Source organism: Pteropus alecto, unplaced genomic scaffold, assembly GCF_000325575.1.
Source record: "Pteropus alecto unplaced genomic scaffold, ASM32557v1 scaffold7, whole genome shotgun sequence".
Classification (NCBI taxonomy): Eukaryota; Metazoa; Chordata; class Mammalia; order Chiroptera; family Pteropodidae; genus Pteropus; species Pteropus alecto.
In genome coordinates this window covers 129723-155352 of record NW_006494614.1, presented here as the reverse complement: position 1 = coordinate 155352, position 25630 = coordinate 129723, and the positions used below count along the sequence as shown (strand labels likewise).

General features: G+C 31.2%; 1 protein-coding gene across 3 annotated transcripts in view; it reads left to right on the top strand.

Moving 5' to 3' along the window:
• The window catches only part of LOC102896341 (glutamate receptor ionotropic, kainate 2), a 551413-nt gene that overhangs the window by 498288 nt on the left and 27495 nt on the right, over window positions 1-25630 (top strand). For all 3 annotated transcript variants that reach the window (XM_006926267.1, XM_006926268.1, XM_006926269.1), the window contains exon 14: window positions 22960-23185. In XM_006926267.1, the coding sequence (XP_006926329.1) occupies window positions 22960-23185 (226 nt within the window). The remainder of the gene's footprint in view (window positions 1-22959; window positions 23186-25630) is intronic.

Here is a 25630-nt window from a genome sequence, read left to right as displayed (position 1 = left end):
TTCATACTCTACATTTTTAGAAAATGATCATGAGGAGTAGGAGAAGGAGGAGGGAAACAAGCAGGAATATAAAATATTGTTATGTATAATACAAATAGTTACTTGTCAATTATCTTGCTGAAGTGTTAAACAGCTATTATTTTAATTTCAGAATTTTTTTTCACATATATATGCAATTATTTAATTCAATTGTTTACTGAAAGCTGACTTGGTAAGGTATCTTCTGAAGACTAGAGAGGGCTTAAAAATTATAAAATATGTATAATCTGTGCTTCACAAGTTTACAATCTAAGGTGGCTTTCATAAGCAGTCATTTGGACATTTCTGATATCTAGAGTAAAACAGTATCTATACAAATGGCTACTTAAGGGTTAACACGATAGTTCTGTGCTGAAATAACTTTCATAATTCCTGGTCCTTCTTTTATGTATCTATCCATAGATAGCATTCTTTGAAAATAAATGTAATTGAATCTATTGATACTGGCATGTGTTTGAATCATATTAGGCAGTACTATCTGTAAATCTATATATCTCTCTATCTATCTATCTATCTATCTATCTATCTATCTATCTATCTATCTATCTATCTATCTATCTATCTATCTATCTATCTATCTATCTATCTATCTATCTATCTATCTATCCATCCATCCATCCATCCATCTATCTATCTATCTATCATCTATCTATCATCTATCTATCTCTCTTTTTGTCTATCTTTTTATCTGTCTGTCTATCATCTATCTATAGTTTTATTCTACGAAGCTAATGTTATACTCTTTACATTCATAATGCCGCCAGTTATTTCATTCAGCCATCCTGGATTACTGTAGTCTTCTGTTGTATTTTCTGCCCATATTCATTCCCGATATCTCAGTGATCTCAGGTTCCACCTCCAGTTTTTGAACTTCTCATGTGATACGACCCTTAGGTATATTTCTAACCTCAATTATTTACTTTGCATTTTCAGTGGATAATGCTTTATATAAGTGTTTATTAGATAAAATAATTCATAAAGAATGAAAAGATGTCTTACTCTACCTAATGCATATCTAGTTTTGAAGTAATGATTATGAAAGATACAATTTTCTCTTGTTACAGAATTATAAAAAATTATGATAAAATGAACTAATATTTTAATTCCATTTTTGAGTTGTTTTAGAACATAGAAAGGACTCAATATGTACTAAATTCTCACAGTACACTTGAATATTAGACACAGTAGGAATAATATTCCAATTTATAGAGAAAAACTTTATGATAGATAGAGATTTGCCCAAGGTTTCTAGCCAGTAAAAGATAAACTCATCATAGGTTCCAGGACTGCTGGCCACTAATCTTTCATCATTTTCCATGAAAGCTAGGATGAACATATGCCCTAATTTTTCCAGGAAATTCTTACTTAATACCTGCTATCCTGAATTGATTATTAATTATGCCATCTATCAATTTCAATAGTGTCAATAAATTATAAGGTCACCATAACTATAACTCACAGTGAGAAATAAGAAAAAGAATCAGAAATAGACTGATATGTAATGTGATAAGAGTTGTTTTGATGTCAATGTCAATCAGATCATATTAGCTTATGACCAGTAATGATGTAATAATAATCTCTTTTAAATGACTCACAGGATAAAAACATCATGTAAATACTTATGACCATTTTAACATAGATTCTTATAACTTTATCTATTATTTGAAAACTACTAAATAATCTATGAGTATCTCTAAATGCTTTCTAAGCAATTTGAAGATGTTACAATATGTGAAAATGGACCCATAATAGATCCAACCTGGTCAAGTTCAAAATGCCAGCCAGCAGATGGAATGGGAAAATTAATTCACTTGCTTTGCTAACAATTGAGTCAGGTTGAGTGAAATGAGAGAGGCTGTTTCTGTTTAAACAAAATACAAGTTTAATTAGAATAACACAAGTCAAAAAGGTCATTATGCTGTGTTTCCTATATAAATATAACTGATCATCAAACTAACATTTTTTTAAGTTTTCTATGATCTAAAAACTTTAAAACTGGTGGTGTAAAAACCAAGTATATTTTAGCAGATGCTTATTTTCTTTTGTAGTTCATGTTTTTCTCTTCAGAAATGAACTCTCGACATTAATGATCTTTGTTCTTTTGTCCAGCTTCAAAAATCTATTTTGTTTAGAAAAATGTAATTACTATTACTGTTCTACAGCAAATAGCAGACTGTTTTGATGCTCCTTAATATCTTTTCAAAATACATAGTTTAAAAAATCTATTTCCAAATGTTAAAAGATTTGACAAAGGTTGACATTTTTTCAAATTTATTAAGCCCAGACTATGTGTATAATACATATATATGAGATATAAGAGTTTGTGTGTTTGTGTGTGTGTGTGAACCTAGAGAAAATTGCTTCTGACCATCCTATTATGAAAAGTATGAAAAAGGAATGAAAAATCTATCGACATGTCTATTCATAAAATCATTTAAATAAATCTGGTTTAGAACAGACACAAACATAACTATTATTTTTATATCATCTCAGATAACTATTTTGGCTAAAAACTTATACCTCTATATAGATAAGTTTATAGTATGTTAAAACTGGAGATATTCCAAGGAAAATATAAGAACCATAGAGTCAATGTGGCATCATTGAATGTGACTGAAGTAAAAACTGGCAGTGAGCTATTTGAATAAATTTTTTCAGCTTTGATTCCTTCAGTTATTATTGGAGATTTGACTATATATAATACTATAATACAACTACTACAATCAGTTTTACTTCTTTTTTATTGTATCTGATAATTATGGTCCAGTTATTCACTAATTATATTTATATACATTCAAAAATGTCAAAAAATACTCCACTAAAATCTTTCAGTAAGACAATCATTATATGCAGGATATCCACAAAGCTATTTTTATTTGCTTTGAGCGTTAACTTGACTGTTATTTTTTCATAATTGTAAATGTAAAAATGGAATCTCACCAGTGGTAAGAAAGAGGTTATTATTGCTAAAGATTAGGCATCATTACCCTTATCAGAATGTCCTTATTCCAGAAAGCAGACATAGAGGGATAAACTTCTTTAGTTGACCTTACTATTCTCTTGATTGCTTGGATATGCTCCCCCACAGACCTATGCCCCTTGTACTTACTCACCAAGGCTTGATATGGATAGCACTGGATCACTACTTAGAAACTCAGTTTCCTCAATCATTGGCCTATTTTGATGAGTGTTGTCAATGGTAGAATTTCCCCATTTCTAAAATATCTTGAATATTTTTAAGCCCTGGATTTAACTCCATTAAAAACATTACTTTCAGATATATTTCTGTTTGTGGTAACCTATCATTTAATAATAAATTGTAGTAGTTTGTAGATTTGAATTCTAGAAGTAGTCCTGCCTCTAAAACAGAAGGGACGTATGATATATAAATATTAGATGACTTATCTAAGGTTTTTGGACTTTTCCCACTATAAAATGTGCTCTAAAGGTACTTATCTGTTCAAAATGTCTTTATGTGTTCCAATGAATTCTGGATAAACTCCTAGTGAATCGTAGTGACTCTTACTGAAAGTGAATGCTTCGGGAGTTTGAAAAAGAATAGGTTACTATAAAACCATATATGGCCAGAATCATCACTATTTAATGTAAATCTTGAAGAAAAAATTTAAAACAATGCATTATTAAGTGGTATTGTGTTATACGTAGTACTCTATATTTAAGTAATATATACATATATACATAGCTACAATAAAATATATCAGAAGAAATAATTTTCTACTATTGCAAGTGAAGAAAAAGCAGGATTAGATCAAATTATTTAAAATTAATCTCACAAAAAATTATTTGTCTAAATTTATTGAGATAAATTAGTCCTACCAGTTATTTTGAAAAATGTATATCTAAGTGTATAGTACATCAAGGTTTGTTTTGGGTATTCTATGGTCATGTAGGTATGTACTCTATGTTCTCTGAACACAAAAAAACGAAAAAAGAATTGGCAGATCCAACTAACAAACCATTTTTTTAACTATGTAGTTTAGTAACATGGATTTACCTTTGTTCTGCCCATTTTGAACAGTGCCCCACTTTATCCTCATTATAATGGTTATTTATGGCAGAACTTTTATATAAACTCCAAGATTATTTGGTCTCTGCTTGCAGTTTAAATTAAAGAGATGTGTGCATCTCTACAAATTGTAGATCTATAATTCTACACTATTGTTGTTATTAGCTTACTAACGCTTAGATCAAAGTGATGTTTCTTTTTAAAGACAAAATTCTTCATTCATCTGAGACTTCACTGTCTTTACAATACCTTCAATAGATGCTGTTAAAGAAGTGAAACATCTCTTTCTCCAAGTAGCAGAAGTAAAGAGAAGTTATAGACTCCCCAGACTTTTGAATGGAAGGCAATAACTTCCAGATTAATTACTACCTAAGAGATAACGTGAAGAAAAATGCATAAGCCTTGCTATTTTAAATTTCTTTATTGAATTAATGCCTATACCTATGCCTTGTCCTTGGCTTTGCTACTTTGAATTTTTCTATATAATTATCTAATGTCTGCTCTGTATGGACTACATGAACACACTCAAGAACATTGTAAATAATTTAAGTAGAAAATTGTATCACTCTGTGTCGATGCCTAGTTAAATCGGATGCGTGAAATCTCCTAAGTGGTAATTAGTAAAAATCGTTACTTTATTTAGAAGACCTTGGAAATTATGAAATGTAAGAGCAACAGATATGCAAGGCATATTTTCTTACTTGAGTGCAATAAATAACTACATATGACAACATAAACAATATTTTTTAAATGATAATGTTGCTAAGAAAGATTTTGAAGAAAATTTTTAATTATCTTAGTAACAAATGTGATTTCTTTTCTAAATGTAACTAGAGTAACACTTGAAAATATTCTATGAGGCATTCTAATGACATTTTTTTTCTTTTGAAATAAACTTTCAAACATTTTGAGTTTCCTAGAAAATGATTTTAAGAAATAGTTTTCTATTGTGTTATATGTTTTGCTATATGCCTCAATTCTTTAAAGCAAATAATTTTTTCTTGGCTAAATTTAAATAGGTATTTCATTAGTATCATTTGATTAGGCAAATTATTTGGTTACGCTAGCAGTTCTGCTTACTTTTATCAAATCAAAATAATGTTATCAGCTAAAATTTAGGGCTGAAATCAGTCAAACTGCCATCCTAAAACTTGTCCTTACCATCTGGTTTGATGTCCTCTTGACATATCTTTTTGATGGATGGTGTAACAGGAAACCTTCCATCAGCAAAGGTAGCATTCCTCAATGTCTGCAACTTCTTCAGAATCAACAACAGGGTTCTAGTAAAGTGTCTGCAACATCTACCTCAGCAAATGCTGGATGTGTGCTAACTGAAACGCAAACAGCCTCTTCCTATGGCAACTGCCCTCTTGGGCAAACACTAACGTTCTTACTCAGAGCCCTCATTTCTTCCTGGGTATTCAAACACCCCTACGGTCCCCTGAAAATAGATGCTGTTACTTCTCATATAGGAATTTATTCTTTAGCTTTCCTATATGAGGGACATCAGTTCTCTGAGTCAACCAATGCAGGGGATTTGGATCAATCTCTTCAAGTTGTCACCTCTCAACCGGTTTGGGAATATGAGGTACATGCCACACATACTCTTACATAAACCAGTGGAAAAGACTGTTGAGAATCACAGTCTTTGAACAAATTATCTTCATAATGTTTGTTCTTAATCTCTTTCATTATCTTTTTACATCCCCTTGTGAATCAATCATTTAATTGCTTCTAAATCTACTATGAAATGGTGTCATGGTTGTGTTTTTCATACTTAGTGTTTTTTGTCAATTTTTTCTTGGTGCCTCACTGAAAAATCTCATTTAACTTCATGTTACTTATACAGATGTTATAAAGATTTCAGGAAGTTTTAGTTTTTATATAAACATTTTTCTGCTAGATAAATAAAAATAGAATAGAGAAAAAAAACTTTAAGTTAAAAAAACTACTCTGTATACAAGTACTATAGATCATATACAGGAAATGAATAACATTCCACAAAGGAAACAACACCTCAGGAGACTGCCTTTGATTTTGTAATTGCTAAAAAGTATTCTTAGAGCTTTCATTTTTAATTTTTTTTTAGACTATACTTACATACAACACAAGAAAACCAGCTTTTTTTTTATATAGCTGTCTTTACTTTTAGAACAATAATAACAAAATTAGTGCATGGCTTAAACATACATTGTTTTATCCTAAATACTTTGACTTATTTTCAAAAACAAAATTTACTCCAGAAGGATATAAGACTGTTAATAATAAGAGTATTCAAAAGAATATAACATTTCTAGGTAATTCTAAAAAAGGAATTAAAAAATGTGAACAGTTTTAGAATAAAGTGACTGTTTTGAAGGTGCAATGGTCATTTGGATTTGTTCATTCAACAATGTTCATATAAAAAGAAGTTATTGTTTCATTTTCTCTTTTTAGAGAACTATATGCTTTCTGGACATAATCACAGTCATATGGGAAGTAAAATACTTAACTACATCCTAGTGGAAAGATTAATGCTTTTTATGAAAAACTTTTTTTTGTTTTTTTAGGATAGAAAATATGGTTGATAAAGATAATGACTAAACAGTAAAAGTTCAAATAATGTTGCATTGTAGTCTTAAATATTGTTTTTATTTTTATTAACTCCCCACCAAGTTTTAGAATATAGAAGTAGTGTTTTCATAAAATATCTAAATTTCAAAGTGAGTACCAAATTATCATTACATATAAATATTGAGGGTAAACTGGTCTTTCATTTTTACTTTCTCTGATAGTAATTAGACGGTGAAAGTTATACTCTCCACAGGATAAATAATTATGTAAATATCTTACAAATAAAAACTTTATCTATTTTATATTTACTAAACTTTAGTTTCTCTTCAGATAAATTTCACATTATGTATTATATTGTATATTATATTTATTATTAGCAAAAATACAATTTTCACTAATGTATTTATTAACTTTCAGTTAGGAATTTGCTAATTTATATTTAAATAGAATTTTAATACCCATTAATGAAAGTGAAGATGATGATCTAGAATTGTATTGTTTGTCTTTTTACTTATTTTTTATATTTTTAAATTAAGTTTATTGGGGTAACGTTGGTTAATACAAATATATAATTTTCAGGTGTACATTATAATTTGACATCTGTATATTCTATTGTGTGTTTACCATCCAAAGTCCACTTTCCTTCAGCTACTGTATATTTGATCTCCTTTACACACTTCACTCTCCTCTATCCCCCTATATATAACTCCGTTTACCCCGTGTACCTTCCCCCTCCTCCCCTACACCTTACTCTGGTAACCATTAATCTTTAGTTCATGTTCATGAGTCTCTATTTGTTTGTTCTGTTCATTTGTTGCTTTTAGATTTATATACCAGATATAATTGATATCATGTGATTTTCAACTTTTTCTTTCTGGCTAATTTCGCTTAGCATGATTATCTCGAGGTCCATCCATGTTGTCGCAAATGGCAGTATTTCATCTGTTCTTATGGCTGAGTAATATTCCATTGTAAATATGTACCACAGCTTCTTTAGCCAATCATCTATCATAGGATACTTCGATTGCTTCCATGTCCAGGCCAATTTGAATAATGCTCCTGTGAACATCGGTATGCAAATATCTTTTCATATATGGGTTTTCAAGTCTTTAGGGTAAATATACAGCAGAGGGATTGTTGGATCATATGGTAGATCAATTCTTAGTTTTTTGAGGAACCTCCATACTGTTTTTTGTAGTGGCTGTACCAATTTGCAGTCCCACCAGTAGTGTATGAGGGTTCCTATTTCTCCACATCCTCTCCAGTATTTGTTGATTATAGTTATTCTAACAGGTGTGAGATGGTATCTCATTGTGGTTTTGATTTCCACTTCTATAATAGCCAGCGATGTTGAGCATCTTTTCAAATATTTGTTGGCCATTTGTATATCCTCTAGGGAGAAGTGTCCATTCAGCCCCTCTGCCCATTTTTTGATTGGATTCTTTGCTTTTTTTGTTGTAATTGAGTTGTATGAGTTCTTTGTATATTTTGGATATTAGGCCTTTATCGGAGGCATTGCTTGCAAATATATTTTCCCATTCCGATGTTGTCTGTACTTTGTCAATGATTTCTTTTGTTGAGTAGAAGCTTTTTAGTTTTATGTAGTCTCATTCATTTATTTTAGTTTTTACTCTCCCTTGCTTTTGAGGTCAAATTCTTAAAACTCTCTTTAAGTCCAAGGTCCTTGAGTTTAGTTCTTATGTTTTCTTCTATGCATGTTTCAGGTCTTATATTCAGGTCTTTAATCCATTTTGAGTTAATTTTGATGTATGATGATAGACAACAGTCTAGTATCATTCTTTTGCAGGTGGCTTTCCAGTTTTCCCAGCATCATTTATTAAAGAGGCTTTCCTTTCTCTACTGTATGTCTATGGCTTTTTTGCTGAAAATTATTTGCCCATATAAATATGGATTTACTTCTGGATTTTCAATTTTGTTCCACTGTCCGTGTGTTCGTATTTCTGCCAATACCATGCCATTTTGATTACTGTCGCTTTGTAGTATAATTTGAAGCCGGGCAGAGTGATGCCTCCAGCCTCATTCTTTTTTCTCATGATGGCTTTGGCAATTTGGGGTCTTTTGTGTGTCCATATAAATCTGATGATTTTTTGTTCTATTTCTTTATGAAATGCTGATAGGTTTTTGATGGGGATTGTATTAAATCTGTATAATGCTTCAGGTAATTTGGTCATTTTAGCTATGTTGATTCTTCCACTCCAAGAACACGGAATATCTTTCCATTTCTTTGTATCTTCTTCAATTTCTTTTAATAGACTCTTTTAGTTTCATTATATAGGTCCTTCACATGTTTTGTTAAATTTATTCCTAAGTATTTTATTCTTTTTTTTTTCAATTGCAAAAGGTATTATTTTTCCCACTTCTTTTTTTTTGATACTTCGTTATTAGAGTATAGGAACGCTATGGATTTTTGAACGTTAATTTTGTATCCAGAAACTACCGTATTTGCTTATTGTTTCTAGTAGTATTCTTGTGGAGTCTTTAGGGTTTTCCATATAGAGAATCATGTCATCTGCAAATAGTGACAGTTTGACTTCTTCATTTCCTATTTGGATGTCTTTTATATCTTTCTTTTGCTTGATCGCACTCTCTAGGACCTCCAATGTTATATTGAATAACAGTGGCAATAGTGGACAGTCTTGCCTTGTTCCTGCTTTTAGAGGGAAGGTTTTTAGTTTTTCACCATTAAGTATAATGTTGGCTGAGGGTTTGTCATAGATGGCCTTTGTTATGTTAAAGTACTTTTCTTCTATACCGATTTTGTTAAGTGCTTTGGAGAGGCCCTTTGCGTTGGTGTTGGGGGCTGCAGTTCAGCCTGTTTTGCAACTGCAGCCAGTAAAAATCAACTGTCGTTTCTCTACTGTCCACTTTTCTGCTTCTGCCCTGATGACTGGGCGCTGCCACTGGCTGCGTGGAACTCATAAATTCACAGGCAGGACTGTTCAGGGAAGCTGTTACACCTTCTCCACTCTCCCTCCTCCTACAGGGAGCGCCAACTGTGACAGGCAGCTTCTTTGTTTCTCCCAAACCAAAGTTTGACACCCGGGGTTCTGACCTGTGGTAGCTCTTATGCGTAGATCCCACACTCAGACGTGCTGGTGTGCAGTTTAGGTGTTTTTTGTTGAGTTTTAGATGTTCAGCTTATTGTTGTTTCAAGGGGAGAGATCCAGATACACCTCTCACTCCGCCATGTTTCTTGCGTCTGAGTTTCTTTTTTTGTTGTTGGTGGGTTTATGTAATTATTCTCTCATTTCAAAGAGAGTTGAAGGCAGCTTATAAAGGATGCATAAAATATAAGGAAGCATACATTCAAAATAGAAATTGAAGACACAAGGAAAACAAGGGCCAGAGGATGGAACTGGGTCAGGAAAATGCATTCCACAAAAATCTGTACTCGCATTTCTGTGTTGTCTCTTTAGAGATTTATTGGCATTTTTATTCACATTCCTAAGTTAGTTTAATATTTTTATTTTCAGTTGATGTTTCTTTTATTTAACTAAATTCATCCATATCTAATTTTATGCATTTTTAGTCATAGCCGAGCTCCCATGCTTATGTATGGAGAAGGCTGAATTATTGTTATAATTTTTAAAGTGCCCTTGAAACTTCTAAACCCATCTAAAATGTATTTCCAATTTAAAAGTTAGTTCTGTGAGTGTGAGTCAGTTCTGTGTTTTAAGTAGTAGCATATACCTTTCTTTGTTTCAACTGCAATATGACCAGGCTGATGCCAACACATTTAAAGATAAAAGCTATGGTTATAAATATGTCAGAAAATTTTCTTGATTTTTATAAGTATAGATAGACAATATTGATTTAAGCAATCTACATTGTTTTTTAATTTCATTTATATTGTCAAGAATAATTCTTCTCTCTAGTTTTTAAAATTAACTTTTTCTTTTCTTTTAAATAGGTCTTTTTGTTGTAACTTGACAAATCACTTACATACACTTAAAGTCCTAAAGCACAATAAAAAAGCTTTATGTACTTTGTTAAATGAATTAGAGGGAAGATAAATTTTTCAGTTAAGTAGTTATTTCTTATTCTAAAATTTGATAAAATAGACTGATTAAATAAATAAGAACATACAGACATGTACAGACATTTTCTATAACTACACTTTGGAAGTCTGATTTACTTGTTTGGAATTTTTAAAACATACTATTGTACTTTACACTTTGATAATCCAGTTTGAAAATGTGAGCATTTCATCTATAAGAGAAGTTGAAATTTCTATGGATTACAAAGAAGATTATCTGTGATCAAATGAAGTTCAAGATTGGATCTATTTGGAAAACAACACAGGTCTCTGGTATAAAAAGTTTGTCGTGGTCTAGTCTTTCTGAGTGTGTCTGTGGAGAAAGAGAGGTATGGCATGGAACCCTATCTTGAAGCCTACTGTAAAAAAGTAAAGTTTAAGCTTTTGCAAGCAGAAAATAAAATGGAATCAGATCTGTAGTCACTCAGGAATGGCACTCGAATTCAGACATGGGAAGTTATTTTTAAAAAATATAGATAGGTAACAAATGGAATACCTGAGTAGAAAAAGCAAAATTAAATGCCAATATGACTGAGACAAAACATAAAAGGCAAATCAAAAATCTATTCCAAATTGTAACAATTTTTGGATGATGGGAAGTGAATACTAATTAGAGGCATAGATACACATGACCTACTGTCTCTGCTCTATGTTCATATAGAAGATTCTAGTAGATATTTGTGTCAAAACAAAGAATAAAGTCATGTGGAAACCAATTTAAGTTAAATACAAAAGTGTTAAGATTCTAACCTTCTAGGTTGCTTCTCCCTCTGCCTTTAATATACAATAGTGTAAAATAATAAACCATATAACCATATTTAACTTGCCTTACCTATTCTTGGCACTGCTGCCTGGGAGAAACCTCATGCTGGCAAATGATGGATACTTACTCATGTTCCAAATAAATTGGCTTGGGATTAGATTAGTTTTAGCCTTGACCTGCTTAAAATAGTCTTCCTGCACTTCCTAGTGAGATTAAGCCTGCTTAGGGGATACTGTGGGAGTTGAACAGGTTGTCAATATACCACACACAATGCACACACTCAAACTATTCTTACCATCCTCATGATTAAATTTAGTTTTATTTAGGAATCACTTAACATATATATGATATTATCATTTTTTTTTGGAATTTCAAAGGATGTTTTTTAAAAATAATTCAACTCAATGGTACTATGCATATCATTCTGTTTTTTTTTTTTTCTTTTTGTATTTCTACTGGATTGTGTGTGTGTGCGCACGTGTGTGTGTGTGTGTGTGTTTTGGAGGTTTCATTACATATATCACTGTATTGCAAAAGGATTTTGGGGAGGATTCTTTTTAAACTTACATTGTTTAATCTGTTAGCTTGAATCTATTGCCTTGCATTTTTTTGCTTCATCTTATAATATTCATTTTAGAAAGTATATTTTGACTTATCTGTAAATCTCTGCCTTAAATAATACCAACGACTAATTATAGAAAGAAATTTTAGGAAAATTTTCTACTATTATAATTCACAGCAACTTGCTTTAGCACATAAATTAATAATCTGCCTTAAACCTTGTGCTAGATGTTTACCCTAACCTCACTTTTCTCATCTTTGTAATGGGTATCACAAAATATATCTCACAGAGATATGAGGATTTAAATAATATCATGTTCTTAAATTGCTTAGCATAGCATTTTATATATATGAGTTCTCAGTTGAGAGCAGTTTTAAGAAAATCTATTATTTATATTATCAGTAGCAATATTGACCAAGTCTTTCTTTAATGGATTACAATATTAATGGTAATTAGCCTGTTATTTAAACTTATTGGCATGAAAATGAGATTTAATAAATTTTTATGATTGCTATGAATATTTCCTTTAACTATTTTATATCTTTATGTATAGTTAATATCTCAAGATTAATAAAAATATATTATTGAATTTTTCCTCAAGATGCATCTTCAATGATATTATATCTTTTATAATAACTTTATGAATAAAAATAATTGTCTTTTTATCATTTCATTAGTGCATTCCATTCTTTTAAATTTTTTTTGAGTGCATTTCTGTCAGTACCCATACCAGGTAAAGAGATATACCTCCAAACCATGACTCAACAATAGTCATGAAGAATACAGAAATTAATCAGATAATCATTAAATAGAATGTATAATTAAAAACTGCAAAGGTCGGCTACAATATACTATGAGAACATAGAATTAGTCTAGGAAGGCATAGGGAACATACCAACTGAATCTACCTTGTCAAGAAGAGTTCACAGAAGGCATGAGTTTCAGGAAAGGAGAAAAAGTTGAAATAGGCATTGTAGAGAATAAACTGAGAGACATACTTTCTGGGAAGTGCTGAGCATCTACTTGAGCTTCTTCACATTTTGTAGTGTAACCTTTTCTAATAACGCTGTGTTGCTATGAACAGATTTAGAGGAAATGGATAGTGGGTTTATTTAGAGTTGAGGTTAAGTTAGGTGGTTCAAAGAAAAGAAAGTTTAATGAGTTTAAGATATTAGCAACAATAATTTTGAAATGAAAGATCATGGACACGCATTTGAACAGTGTGGAATATAAAGAAGTAGAAGGAGCTAATGAATTGGAATGCAGGTCATTAATGGGCCATGAGTGAGATTGGAAAATGTGAGCAGTGAAGTAATTGAATTGTATAGGAAGAGATTATAATCACAGAGTAGGATATTTCAGTAATTGATTTTGAAGTAAAGCAAATTCAAGTGTTGATAAATATGTTATATGACTATGTAGTTGAGAGGCTAAGGTGCTACTAAGAAAGTTATTAGAAATGATTGTCAAGCAACAGAGAAATCACTCAGGATTTTCGGTGAAGGAGAAGCAGTGGTATACTGGAACTGGTTTGTAATAACCTGCAGAAATTAAATATTCAGGAATTTTATAGTTTGGTAAATAATGTGTCCTTAGCTTTAAAAATGACAATAGTGGGAATATTTAAACCATAAAATACAAAACAAAACAGAAAACACTACAAATTTGGGCCTTTTCCTTTTTTCCAAAGAGCTGATTGTTAAACACTTACAAGTTCATCACCAAGGAAAGACAATTATCTGGGTACTATAATATTCTATGAATGATGGCCATATCCAGAATATGAATAAAAGAGTAGTAGGAGGAATCAGGTAGTAAGACTGTATGGCTTGAGTCTAAAAAGATAAGGGTTTTGTGCCTTGGTTTATTTTCAAAAGGGAATAGGACAGTGATGATTTAGAGGTGGCAGGGGGTGGGGGGTGGGGAAGCAAAGAGGATACTAATCCTACTTCCCATCTCTGAGACATGTGGAATGTGAAATACATTTTAGAACTTTTATGAATACATTAAAACTACAATTTAACATTGAAATAGAGCTTAAAATTATTTTGCAGGGCAATTATATGGCTTTCTTTATGCTTTTCTTTGAAACTAGGCCAGTGGTATTTTCTCTTTATTAAATTAAGCTATGAACAGAATATAAAAGAAGTAAATGAGCCTAGTTCTTCTAAATATATATGGTTATATAGACCAACTCTGATGAAATATATCTTATCATTTATATAGCTTACCAATTATTTCTACAGATGAGCAAATTGAGTTCTAGAGAGATGAAACTGACTCATCAAATATCACTTAGCTTGGTAACCCAGAGCTGAAACTAATACCCCTGTCTTTTAAATTCCAGCACAATAGATAGAACACCTTTATTCATCCATTTATGCAGTTTTTGCTTATTTATTCAATAAATATTTGCTGGTACCTACTATATACCAGGCACTGTTCTAAGTATAAGGGCTGTAGAGATTAACAAAATAAGACAAAAATCTCTGACTTCATGGAATTTATCTTATAGTGTATGGAGATAAAAAATAAACAGATATGTAAGTAAAAATAGGAAATATACAATATTCTACTTAGTTATTAAATGCTATAGATAAAAATAAAGCAGGAGACATATCTGTGGTGAGGAATTAGAATTATAAATAGGGGTAAATAGTGGAAGTTCTCTTGAAATGGTGATCAGAAGGAGATGAAGAAGCGAGGCACACATACGTGCAAGGAAATTACATTCCAGCTGAAGAAAATAGCCATTTCAAGTCCCTAGGATAGAGTGTGGTCCTCCTATTTAAAATCTCCTATTATTGTGATCAAATTGGGCAATAGATGGAGATGTGTTTAGAGTGGTTCATCTCTTCTTCCTCAGATTCCCAGGACCCAACTCAGATTATTTATTTACTATTTAGAAAAAAAATTCATTTGTATATATTTTAATATATATGTTTACAGCAAATAGTAAAAATATATACCATTTTATGTGTAGTTTAATTTACATAAGTTTACAGATATATACACATCATAATGTTTGCATCACATTCCAATAAAGTTTAGAAACCATAGAAAAGGTTCTGGTAAAGTGAAAACAATAATTATTTTAAGAATTTCAAATGCTGAATTTTTAATTTGTTTTGGGTCGGAATTTCAATTGCAGAGAGGAGTGAGACCAGCAAAATTGTGACTGATTTGAATCTTAAGGAATTGGAATTACTTTCTTTGACTTTCTGTCATACCTCCCTCCTCAATTTTGTTTACATTTCAGCTGTCATTTGTCATGGCATTTATCACACCATTTTATAATTCTAAGTTTATTTGCCATGCATTATGAGACTTTAAGCTTTGCCAGGACAAGGGCACGATCTGTTTAGTTAATCTCTGCCTTCACAATGCCTGGCACTGTCTTTTGCAATAAGCTGGTGCTCAATAAATATTAGAATGAAATAACAAGTGAGTGAATGAGTAAGCTAGTGAATCATTCAATAGAATGAGCTGAGATTAAAAATAAAATCTTTGTGCCCCGAGGCTTCGTAACTAGAAAGATCTCATGTCATAAGCTGTGTTGGTTTATGATCCTCGCTCAGCAAGGGCTCAGGGTGCTTTTCCTGATCTTGCTCACTAGGGCCAGGTTATGGGAGGAAAGAGGTAGCATATTTCCATATTCCTAAAAATTAATGAATTTTACAAACTAAAGGCATAAATATAAGAATCTGGCATATGCTACAGTCTTAGCATAGAGTTACTATGTTTCTCCATTGATTGATTACATAACACTTGCAATAAGAATAAAATCCTTATATATTTAAAGAATATGATAGCTTGTTAAAGCTAATTTATATAGATTTTCTCATTTAGGTCTTATAACATTTCTGTGAAATTGGTGGGAAAGCTTTTTATTAGGTAGGGCTAAGAAATTGTGGCTTATTCAAGGTTCACCCACTGATGTCAAGTTTCCTAGTATATATTTTTTTAATTTGCCAAAATGACAGTAAAATATATTTCTGATTACTATTATTTATAACAAAAGAAAACATCTTACCAGGAAAGTTTAAGAAATCTCATTTACATAATAAAATGCAATAACCAGAAGAATTATCAGTGATTTGGAATAGTGCAAAATGTACTATCAGATACTTGTTCAACTCCCTAAAAATAATAACTGCCTTTAACTGCACCAAATTGTTTTAAACTTGCTACCCATCATATTATGCTCACTTATAATGCTCTCTCTTATTTCTCTCTTAACTCTCGGTAACATGAAGAGCAATTCTCTGTTTCATTGTCCTTTCCTTCAAATATCCTGATTTAAGAGATTGCAGATGCTTTAAGATAAAACTGCCAGAATTATTCCAAGGACTGACAGGTTTGCTAACAACCAAATGCTTTCAGATCACTGCACTAGCCTCAGATCCACCTTTGATATGAACCCCATATGGCTTCAGTCCTGTTTTCCTGAATTAACTCTAATTTCCTAGTGACCAAGGTCAGATGAGTCCAGATAGGGCTCAGCTGTTCTTACCTAGCACATATGTTCCAGTATTGTTGGTAATTTATTTACTGTAATAAAAATTAAAATGCAAATCTCAGCCAAATTCTCCTTTACCAAGAGAGACCTTGGTATGAACATTTTTCAAACCACCTATTAGGAACTATTACATGTGATTTTTCAAAACAAAATTTAAAAGATTATTATAGCATTTATAATAAAATATTGAAACTAATGTTAAAAATAAAATTGATCATGTGGAATTTATTGAAAAGAAATAATTTGATTAAGTGCCAAATATAATATCACCAAATTTACATGAGTAATTATAAAAAATGATCAAAAATTACTGCTTTTTTTTTAGATATTGTATTATATTTATCGTTACACCAAAGTTCAACTAATTCTTTCAGACCTTATGGTTTAGGAAATAAAACATTTTTTGATGAATTCTTTTTAATAAAAAGAAATGGATTTCTAAGATAAAGTGTTTTTTAGGTTACTTCCAGATGCTTTGGGTGTTATACCACCTGATTAACTTTGTTAAAGAATCTGAGTTGCAGTCAACACTTCTAATATCATGTAAAATAAACCATGTTACAAAATAGTACTGAATTTTCTTTGTACTGTTTAGGCTTTGGGATTATAATATCTCAAACAAGATTAATATTAAATGTTTTCCATCTCATTCATGGAAATAAACTTTCTTCTAGAACATACTTAAAAAGTTAATTTTAAATTCTTGCTTCCAGGGGTCATGCAAATATTGATAGTTATTTTCTTATTATATTTTAGGCTCTCTGACAGGCTTATAAAACAGGTCCAGTGAGTACAAGATTGTTCTTATATTTTAATTAGTATTTGACAGCAAGCAAAATAAACAGAGGTGAAGAATTTATTCATATAGTCAGGCAGTTTGAGCCAAAGATTATTTTTTTAAAAGAAGATGGATTTGTATTTATAAAATACGTTGCCCCCCAATAGGAGAAAAAAAGATCTATGCAAGTGGTATAATAATAACCCTTATTTTATTAACTCTCATAACATTTCAGAAGGAATAGAAATAAAATTCCAAAGCACTATCCTTACAGTAATATCTTACCAGTTTTAAAATCTCTCTCCAAAATACTTGGAAACAGAGTTGCCTAAAACTATTAAGTTATTTGAGACCTGCAAAGAGCGAAATGATTTCAGGCTGCAAACTTCATTTAGAGTTCTGTCAGAAACTAACACTTATCCTTAAGTTTTAAATCGTTAGATATATGTCTAAAATATTTTAGGTGTTTACACTTAATGTTCTTTTTAAAGCACAAAATCATTTGGCATCTGTGAATTTTAAAAAGCATATTTCTTATTCTTTATAAGCTTATTCTTGACAAGAATATTTTTTAAGTTCATTTGTTGATGTTTTATAGACCAGGAAAACTGCTATTATAAAAAGACAGTGCCTTATGAACTTGTTTTATTTGTTTTGTGCTGATGTAGCAGAAATCAAATCAGCTTACAAGCCTCAGCATTTTGATAAAATAAACACTGCTAAAATTGACATCCTAAATCCATATGATCTAATATAGAAAGAAAAGTGTCTTTAATGTGGAGCACAAGAAAAAAGAAAAGAAAAGAAAAGAAAAAGAAATTGATTCTACTATGCAGTGTGACAAGGTTAAGATGCAGGAGAAAATAAGTTGATTTTATTTAGGAAATTTTAAATATGCTTTTCTTCTGCAGTGCTTTAATTTTTATATGCATTTCAAGCAATATCTCTGAGACATGATTTAATTTGTTTACTTGACTTTACCTAAATTACTATGTACAACATAACTGTAAGGGTAATACATTTTTGCCCAAGAAGTTATTTTGCTATATAATTAAAAGTATATAAAATCATGATGTCATACATTCTAGCAGTATTTTTCACTTTGCAAATCTACCTTTTCTGGTAATGTTTTTTCCTTATCAAGTATCTTTAGTTTTCTCATCTGTAAAATAAAAGAGTAAAACAAGATACTCTATATTCCCCCACCCCCCACACTAATTTAGTATATCTTTTACTTGGCTACACTCTAGTTGAACAGCTTCTCTGTTAGGCTCTAATTTGTCATATCTCAACTCTCTCTTTATAGAGAATGATATTATTTCATGCTTAGCTTCTTACCTGACTTACTTTTTTCATATTTCTCTTAAATAGTACATTTCTTCTGGAAAGTCTTTTCTAATCAATTTGGCAGCAGCAATGCACAGGGCCAAGTTGTGTCCCAGTTCCTGAGTCTTTCCTAATGTTTTATCTTGGTCCTTACTTCTCTCCATCACTGTGGTCCAGGGCACCTTCAAAGCCTGTGTACATTTTAGCTTAGCAGCTTAGTTGCTGTTGTTAATTTTATCACATTATTTAGCAATGATCAGTAGCTATTCCATGAATAAAACTAATCATCATAACAGGAGATTGAATACAACAGTACAAGTGGTTTTTCAACATGTCTTGTCTTTCATCATCAAACTTTAGTTCATACTGCAACTTGATATTTCCTTCCTTCTAAATTTGCATACAATTTTCACACTCAACATACTCATATATAATTAATCCTATTTTTACTTACTTCTTTATTGACATTAAATTAATTTTGATTCCTAATCTTTAACTCATGCAGCTTCTATCTGTTGATTTTAACTTTACAGATCCTATAGTCTATTTTACTTTGAAAATATTCAACAATTTTCTATTTTATTGAAAATAAATTTAACTTAGTGTAAGTATAATTCTACATGTGTTTATAAATATTTGAATTCAGAGGTCAAGCCAATTGCACTATTTTAAATCCTCTTTTATTTTATTTGAGATTTACCTTATTAGAAACTGTGTTATTGATTGCTCTTTCTTTCTCTGCCATGTTGAAGCTCTTCTTTTTCCTGAAACTTTCTCCATTTGATTTTAAACATGCTCGAATCTCTTCAGTCTTTGAAAATCTTACTTAAACCAAAATACCTTTCTATGTATTGCCCTGCAGTTCCTCTTCTTCAGTGTCCTACTTTCTAATTTTTTTTCTTTCATTTTTTGGCATTTACTGGCTCCCTTTTACTTCCATGTTACTTCTAAGTGCTCCACTCTGCTAAATTAGCTCTTGCTAAAATAATCAAAGAACTCTCTGCTGCCCAATCCAAGCACATGATTCAGTTCCCACTGTATGAATTTTTTTTTTGGCAAATCACTGCAGGTAGACACTGAATATTCTCTTGCCTTGATTGTACCACAATATCTAGATTTTCTTTTTTAATCTCTGTTCATCCTTTTTTGTCTCCTTTGCAGACTCAGTCTTCTCTGTCATACATTGCAATTCAAAATTGAACAAATTGGACAAATTTAAATAGGCAAGATAGACTTGATCCAAGGCTATTGCATTAAGAGAAAGAAGCCAGAACTTAGTCCGAGGTCAATTCCACTGAAATGAGAGTTTTTAAGGCCTGGAATGAGAGTTTTTAAAGGTGGAAGAGTTTTTTCAAACTGTAGTTGGGGATATCACATCCATTGTGTTAGCTAATTGGCCTCACACAAAGAAAAAATAAACTTCTAATATCTTCATGACAGGAGGTAGTTTTACAATTTGGAGCAAGGTATCTACAAGAATTAGGTTTCTGTCCTCCCACAGACATAGGATGATAGGGACACTACCTTCTTCTATTATAAAATGTTGACTTTTTGGCCCTTGAGGAAGACAGCCCTGTATTATATAAGTGACAAGAAGATTTTTAAAAGATTTACAGCTCAAAAGTGCAAAAAACAAATCATTTACAATTACACATTTCCTAAAGTAAATGATCTAAGAAAAAAGAGAGAAGGGAGTCCAGTGGTTAGACCATCTGACTTCTGTTAGGGCCTAGGTAAGAGAGAAGTCAGAGTACTGGAAGCAGGAAGAAGCCTAAAGTTTAGAAAGCTGAGGAACATGGTAAGGTCATCTTGGTCATCCTTATCTATTTCTCTATCATCCTCTAACACCATACTCCTTGACGCAGCCCAAGAGTACTTCCTTCAGTTACTTCAACCTATAAAATTCATATCTAAAATAGCAACTCTTAACTGATTTTTTCTGTTTAGAAAGTTCTCCACCTCTCATTCTATAGTTGACATGGACTCAACCTTCAGATATCGGTTCTTGTTACTTCCTCGGACATTTTTTTTCTTCTTTCTGTATTTTTAACTTTTTATTCTACTTTTCTGTAGATTTTTAAACTTTATTTTCTAACAATTCGTTTGAGGTGTTCATATTTGATATCAGATTTTTAATATGTATTTTTCTCTGAATATATTTTCTTTCAAGTCTACAAAGGTAGTGATGGCTTTTAATCATATCTTCCATATCTTTTCTGCCCTGTTCTGTTTTATATCCATAATTTGGAGATGCAAAGAAGTAACTGTGCTAAACTGGAAATTGTGGTCAAAGAATGACAACAACAACAAAAAGCAAACAAGTCACGGTCACATAGAATGTGTGTGACCAGCAGATTCAATATTTCTAAATTGAAATATTTCTTAATTGAGTTTTTATTTTTATTATAAGAAATAAAACAATTTGTGTGACTTTTTTATCCACACATTTATAAGAATTATTCCACAATTATAAGAATAATAATTCATCAGACAGGAAAGCTGTGTGAAGCTGTACAAAAATCGTAGATAATAGGTTCCTGAAAATCAGAAGTCAATCAAATAAGAGATACTTAAATAACAATGGAAGATAAGAAAGATGTTACATTTTAAATTCTGAAGTGATGAGTGTGCCATTTTGATTACATTAATGTTAGTGTTATCATTTATGGAATTATTTATCTATTGTCAGTGACAGATTTACTAAACTAAAAACTGCATCCAATTTTATTTTTTTACATAAAATTCCTTTGATCTGCAGGTGAGATTTAATTTTGATTTAATTTTATATTTAGGCTTTACTTAATCCAAAGCATTAGGAGAAAAATTTTTACCTTTGAAAGGAAATGAACTTGTTCTGATTATCCTTATTATGTTACTGTTTTGGACAAACAACTGAGTCTATGCAAAAATCTCACTATTGGTCTTAATTATTCCAATAAGAATTTTATCATAATCTTAAATATTTGTTTCATTTCTCTTTTCTATTACCAATATTTGATTATTTTACTTGAAAATAATTGACAGGCCACCATAGCTGTACAAATTTGTAATCCTAATAATTTTATTCTAGCTGTTTTAGCTGGTTTCTTTTAAACTTTGAACTGTTGGCCTTTTAGCATGTTTTAGTTTCACTGGAGAGCAAAGGTTTTCATTTCTACCCTCTCTTAGCTCTAATGTTATACTTCTTTATAAAGCACTTGTATACTTTTAGTTTTTTCCTCAGTAAATTTAAGGATTTTCTTTCCATTTTATCATTGAAACAGTGCTGGAATTTTTCTAAATATTGTTGTGTACCTGCCTTTTAGAAGTAATTATGGTAATATCACATTTATGACCTGGCACATGTAAGACTAAAAGTATGCTTAAGCTGTAAAAAGATTGCATATCTATTTGTTTGAAAATAGTTTTGGCTTTTTATAGCACTGCAACCAGTATGATGAATATCCTCCTTGTGTTTATAGCTTCAGTATTATTTTTTTGTATCTGTATAAGAATTAAACTAGAGCAAGGCTTTCACAGATGAGCTTTTCATAGCAGATGTGAACCGTTTTCATGTTTATGTTTTACCAATGCCTTCTGAACAAAACCCATTTCTTTTCCTAATGAAATCCAAGGAAAGCCCTACTGAGAATTTTCAATTGGATATAAAAACTATGCAATTTTATTGGTCCAGAAATCTTTAGTTAGTTAATAGACATGAATGATAGATTTCTTGTCGTCCTGAAGCAGGCTAAAGAAGTTCTGTGGTGTCCAGATTGTATCTCAGTGGAAATATAGTCATTCTTATTTGTAACATCTTTATTTGTAATGAATTTCTCTCATCTCTTCAACCTACATCTTTGTGTATCCTTGGAGGTTAACATGACATCTGACTTATAGTCAATCAAATTGGGAAAGATAATCTCTTCAAGTTTTATAGTGTCAATTGGTTGCCAGTGTCTGTCTCTTCCAAATTAATGTTATAGTAATGTTGAAAGATAAGACTATACACATAAGACACTCATGTGAGATATAAGCACAAAAAACCCTCTTTATTAATCTTGTTTATTTTCCTTTTTATTGCCTTCTATGATTTACTACTTATGCATTTTTGAACATTAAGACCTTTTTGATGTATTTGTCAAGTACATCTGTACTATACCAGGAAATATGATGAGGGATTTCTATGAAAAACTTTTTTATACAGATTTTGATTTTCCATTTAGATATCATTGTTATTAATAATATGGGTATATGGTAATATGAGTAAACTAAATATAGCAAATTCCATCTAAATATTGTAGGGTCACATGGAAACTAAAGAATATCTTTCTTGTGTATTTTATTTTTCCCCAGAAATCAAAAATCTCCACGTATGACAAAATGTGGGCCTTTATGAGTAGTAGGAGACAGTCAGTGCTTGTCAAAAGTAATGAAGAAGGAATTCAGCGAGTCCTCACCTCTGATTATGCTTTCCTAATGGAGTCAACAACCATCGAATTTGTTACCCAGCGGAACTGTAACCTGACACAGATTGGTGGCCTTATAGACTCCAAAGGTTATGGCGTTGGCACCCCCATGGGTATGTTTTATGTCAGCCACTTGTTCTTTGTTCATTAATCTTAGTTGCTGTGAGACGGGATAAAACAGTACCTTGATATGCCATTACCAATTTTGCTTTTAATGAATGCATCTTGCTACATTCTGTTACTGTATAAAACCAAGGAGACAATTTAGCTATCCTCTTATAAATGACTGAGTCACAAAAGAAAAGCCTTTTAAAAGAAGGAAGATGGGTCAAGGAAGTCATCAGCAAGAGAAAAAAGAAAGTTGATTGGAGGAAAGTAAGAGTTCAGGTGACGATAGCTTCTCATTGACTGAGCCTCCCCATTTCAGTTGGCTGGGTTTGGGGCTGTGCGAGAGGAAAACCCTCCTTCTGCTTGGATGGTAAAGTGGTTGAATTTCCTTTTTGGGAGCGCAAGGTACTTCTCTTCCTATTGGAGTCTTTAGCTGATATCTTCCTATTTGGGGTAATTGACATAGGGTGATAAGGCAGGGGAGTTCTCTCTATAAGCCTTTCCTTCTCCAATTTTAGTTGAAGTTTCCTTTATTAATTTTCATTATATATGTATATATGGAAAGAGAGAGAGAAAATGATAGAGAGAGACAAAAATAGAGACAGAAAAAAGAGACAGAGAGAGAGAGAGAGGTTGACAAGAGATTTGAAAATGCTGCTGAATTAAAGATGGAGAAAGGAGCCAAACAAGGCCAGAAATGCAAAATACTTCTAGAAGTTCTTTTAGAAGGCAAGGAAACATTTTTTTTCTCTCTCTAGAAGTCACAGAAATGCAGACTTGCAAATACTTTTTAAGACTTCTGAACTCTTGAACTATGAGATCATAAATTTATGTTGTTTTAAGCCATTAAATTAGTAGTAACTTGTTACAACACAGAACTAATGCTATATGAAAGGAAAAATTAACAGATTAACATGTTTTAATTACATCAATGTATTTTTTGAAAGAAAGGGAGAAACACTAATAACTTTTCATTGGCTAATAAATAATCACAATAATAAATAACACTATAATTTTTTGAGCCTTCTGCAAATTTGTTGATGACTGTGTCACAACTAATATTTGTATGTTCATGTTTAATAAATACCATATTGGTCAATTTATCTTCACTCATAATTTTATTAATCTTAATTTTGAAAAATATTTTTCACATGAACTAACATATATACAATAGTTTGAAATTTTGGCACTGATTCATAAAAATTCCATTTTATAATGAATTTCATAAATTTCAATTTGATGAAAGTTTTTCTTTCTTTGGAATAATTTCACCATAATGACTTCACCCAAAATTTCAACATTAAATTCTATTACATTTGGTAAAGTCTTCTGATTTTATTATAGTTCAACACAGTATGAACTGCCTTTGAGAGAATTTTGTGATACTAGCTCCTGCAACACTACATATTCTTACATTTATATAGTATTCTCAAAATAATGATTCCACAGTCATTGCAGAAATGAAAAACAAACAAACAAACAAACAAAACAACCTTGAGTTCTTACTCCCAAAACATGCAAATACAGCTGAGGCCACATGTATTATTTAAGGTGAACTGTATAATTGGGAAATCTCCAAATTAATTTGCAAGTAGAATACAATATTCCAAGTAGAATAAGAACTAAAATATGCTAATTCAAAGCTCAATATGAGTTGTATTGTCAAAACTCAACAGTAATTTTTTAGAACTTAGATAGATAAAAGATATTTTCAGGGAGGAATATTATATTTTTGACATGTTTTGACTTGCCAGTACATGGTGATAGTTGATGCTACTGTTGTTTTTAAATTCTCCACGCAAAATGAACCTCTTTATTGCCTGCACCAGAGAAAGACCTCCTAAAGCCATGTATATATTAATTTAAAAGTTTTAAATTATTTTAATATAGTATAAATGTATAACAATGATTGTTTTCATAATTATAGTTCAAGGAGCTCATCATTTTAAAATGTTTTAAAATAAAGTTGGGTTTTTTGCCCTAGTATTGTGTTGACGAAGTGCTCAGACCATGACATTCTTTCTACATAGTTAGATCAGCTATGGTTCTTTCCCTCCGTAATAATTACATAATGAGCTCAACAACTTCATGAGTTTATGTACCATTTAGTTTGGAACTTGGTTAATATTTCAAGTGTACTTGTGCTTATTTTATAAAAAGTTATATAAGCACATTAATATTTTAGAAAAGAGGCTGATAATGAACTATTAGAAAGTATCATCATATAGTATTCTGCATATCGATATTCTAGATCTCACCTCGTCACTTGTGATCTTGGATGAATCACTTGAAATTTATGATCCCTAAATTTCTATTTTTTAATTAGGAAAATTAGAGGGTTATACTAGAAAATCTAAGGTTTATTTAAATGCTAAACTTATAATTTTTTTTTGATAATATGCCTGACAGATTCGCAGAGTTTGGTTTAAAATTGGGCTAGAAACTATATG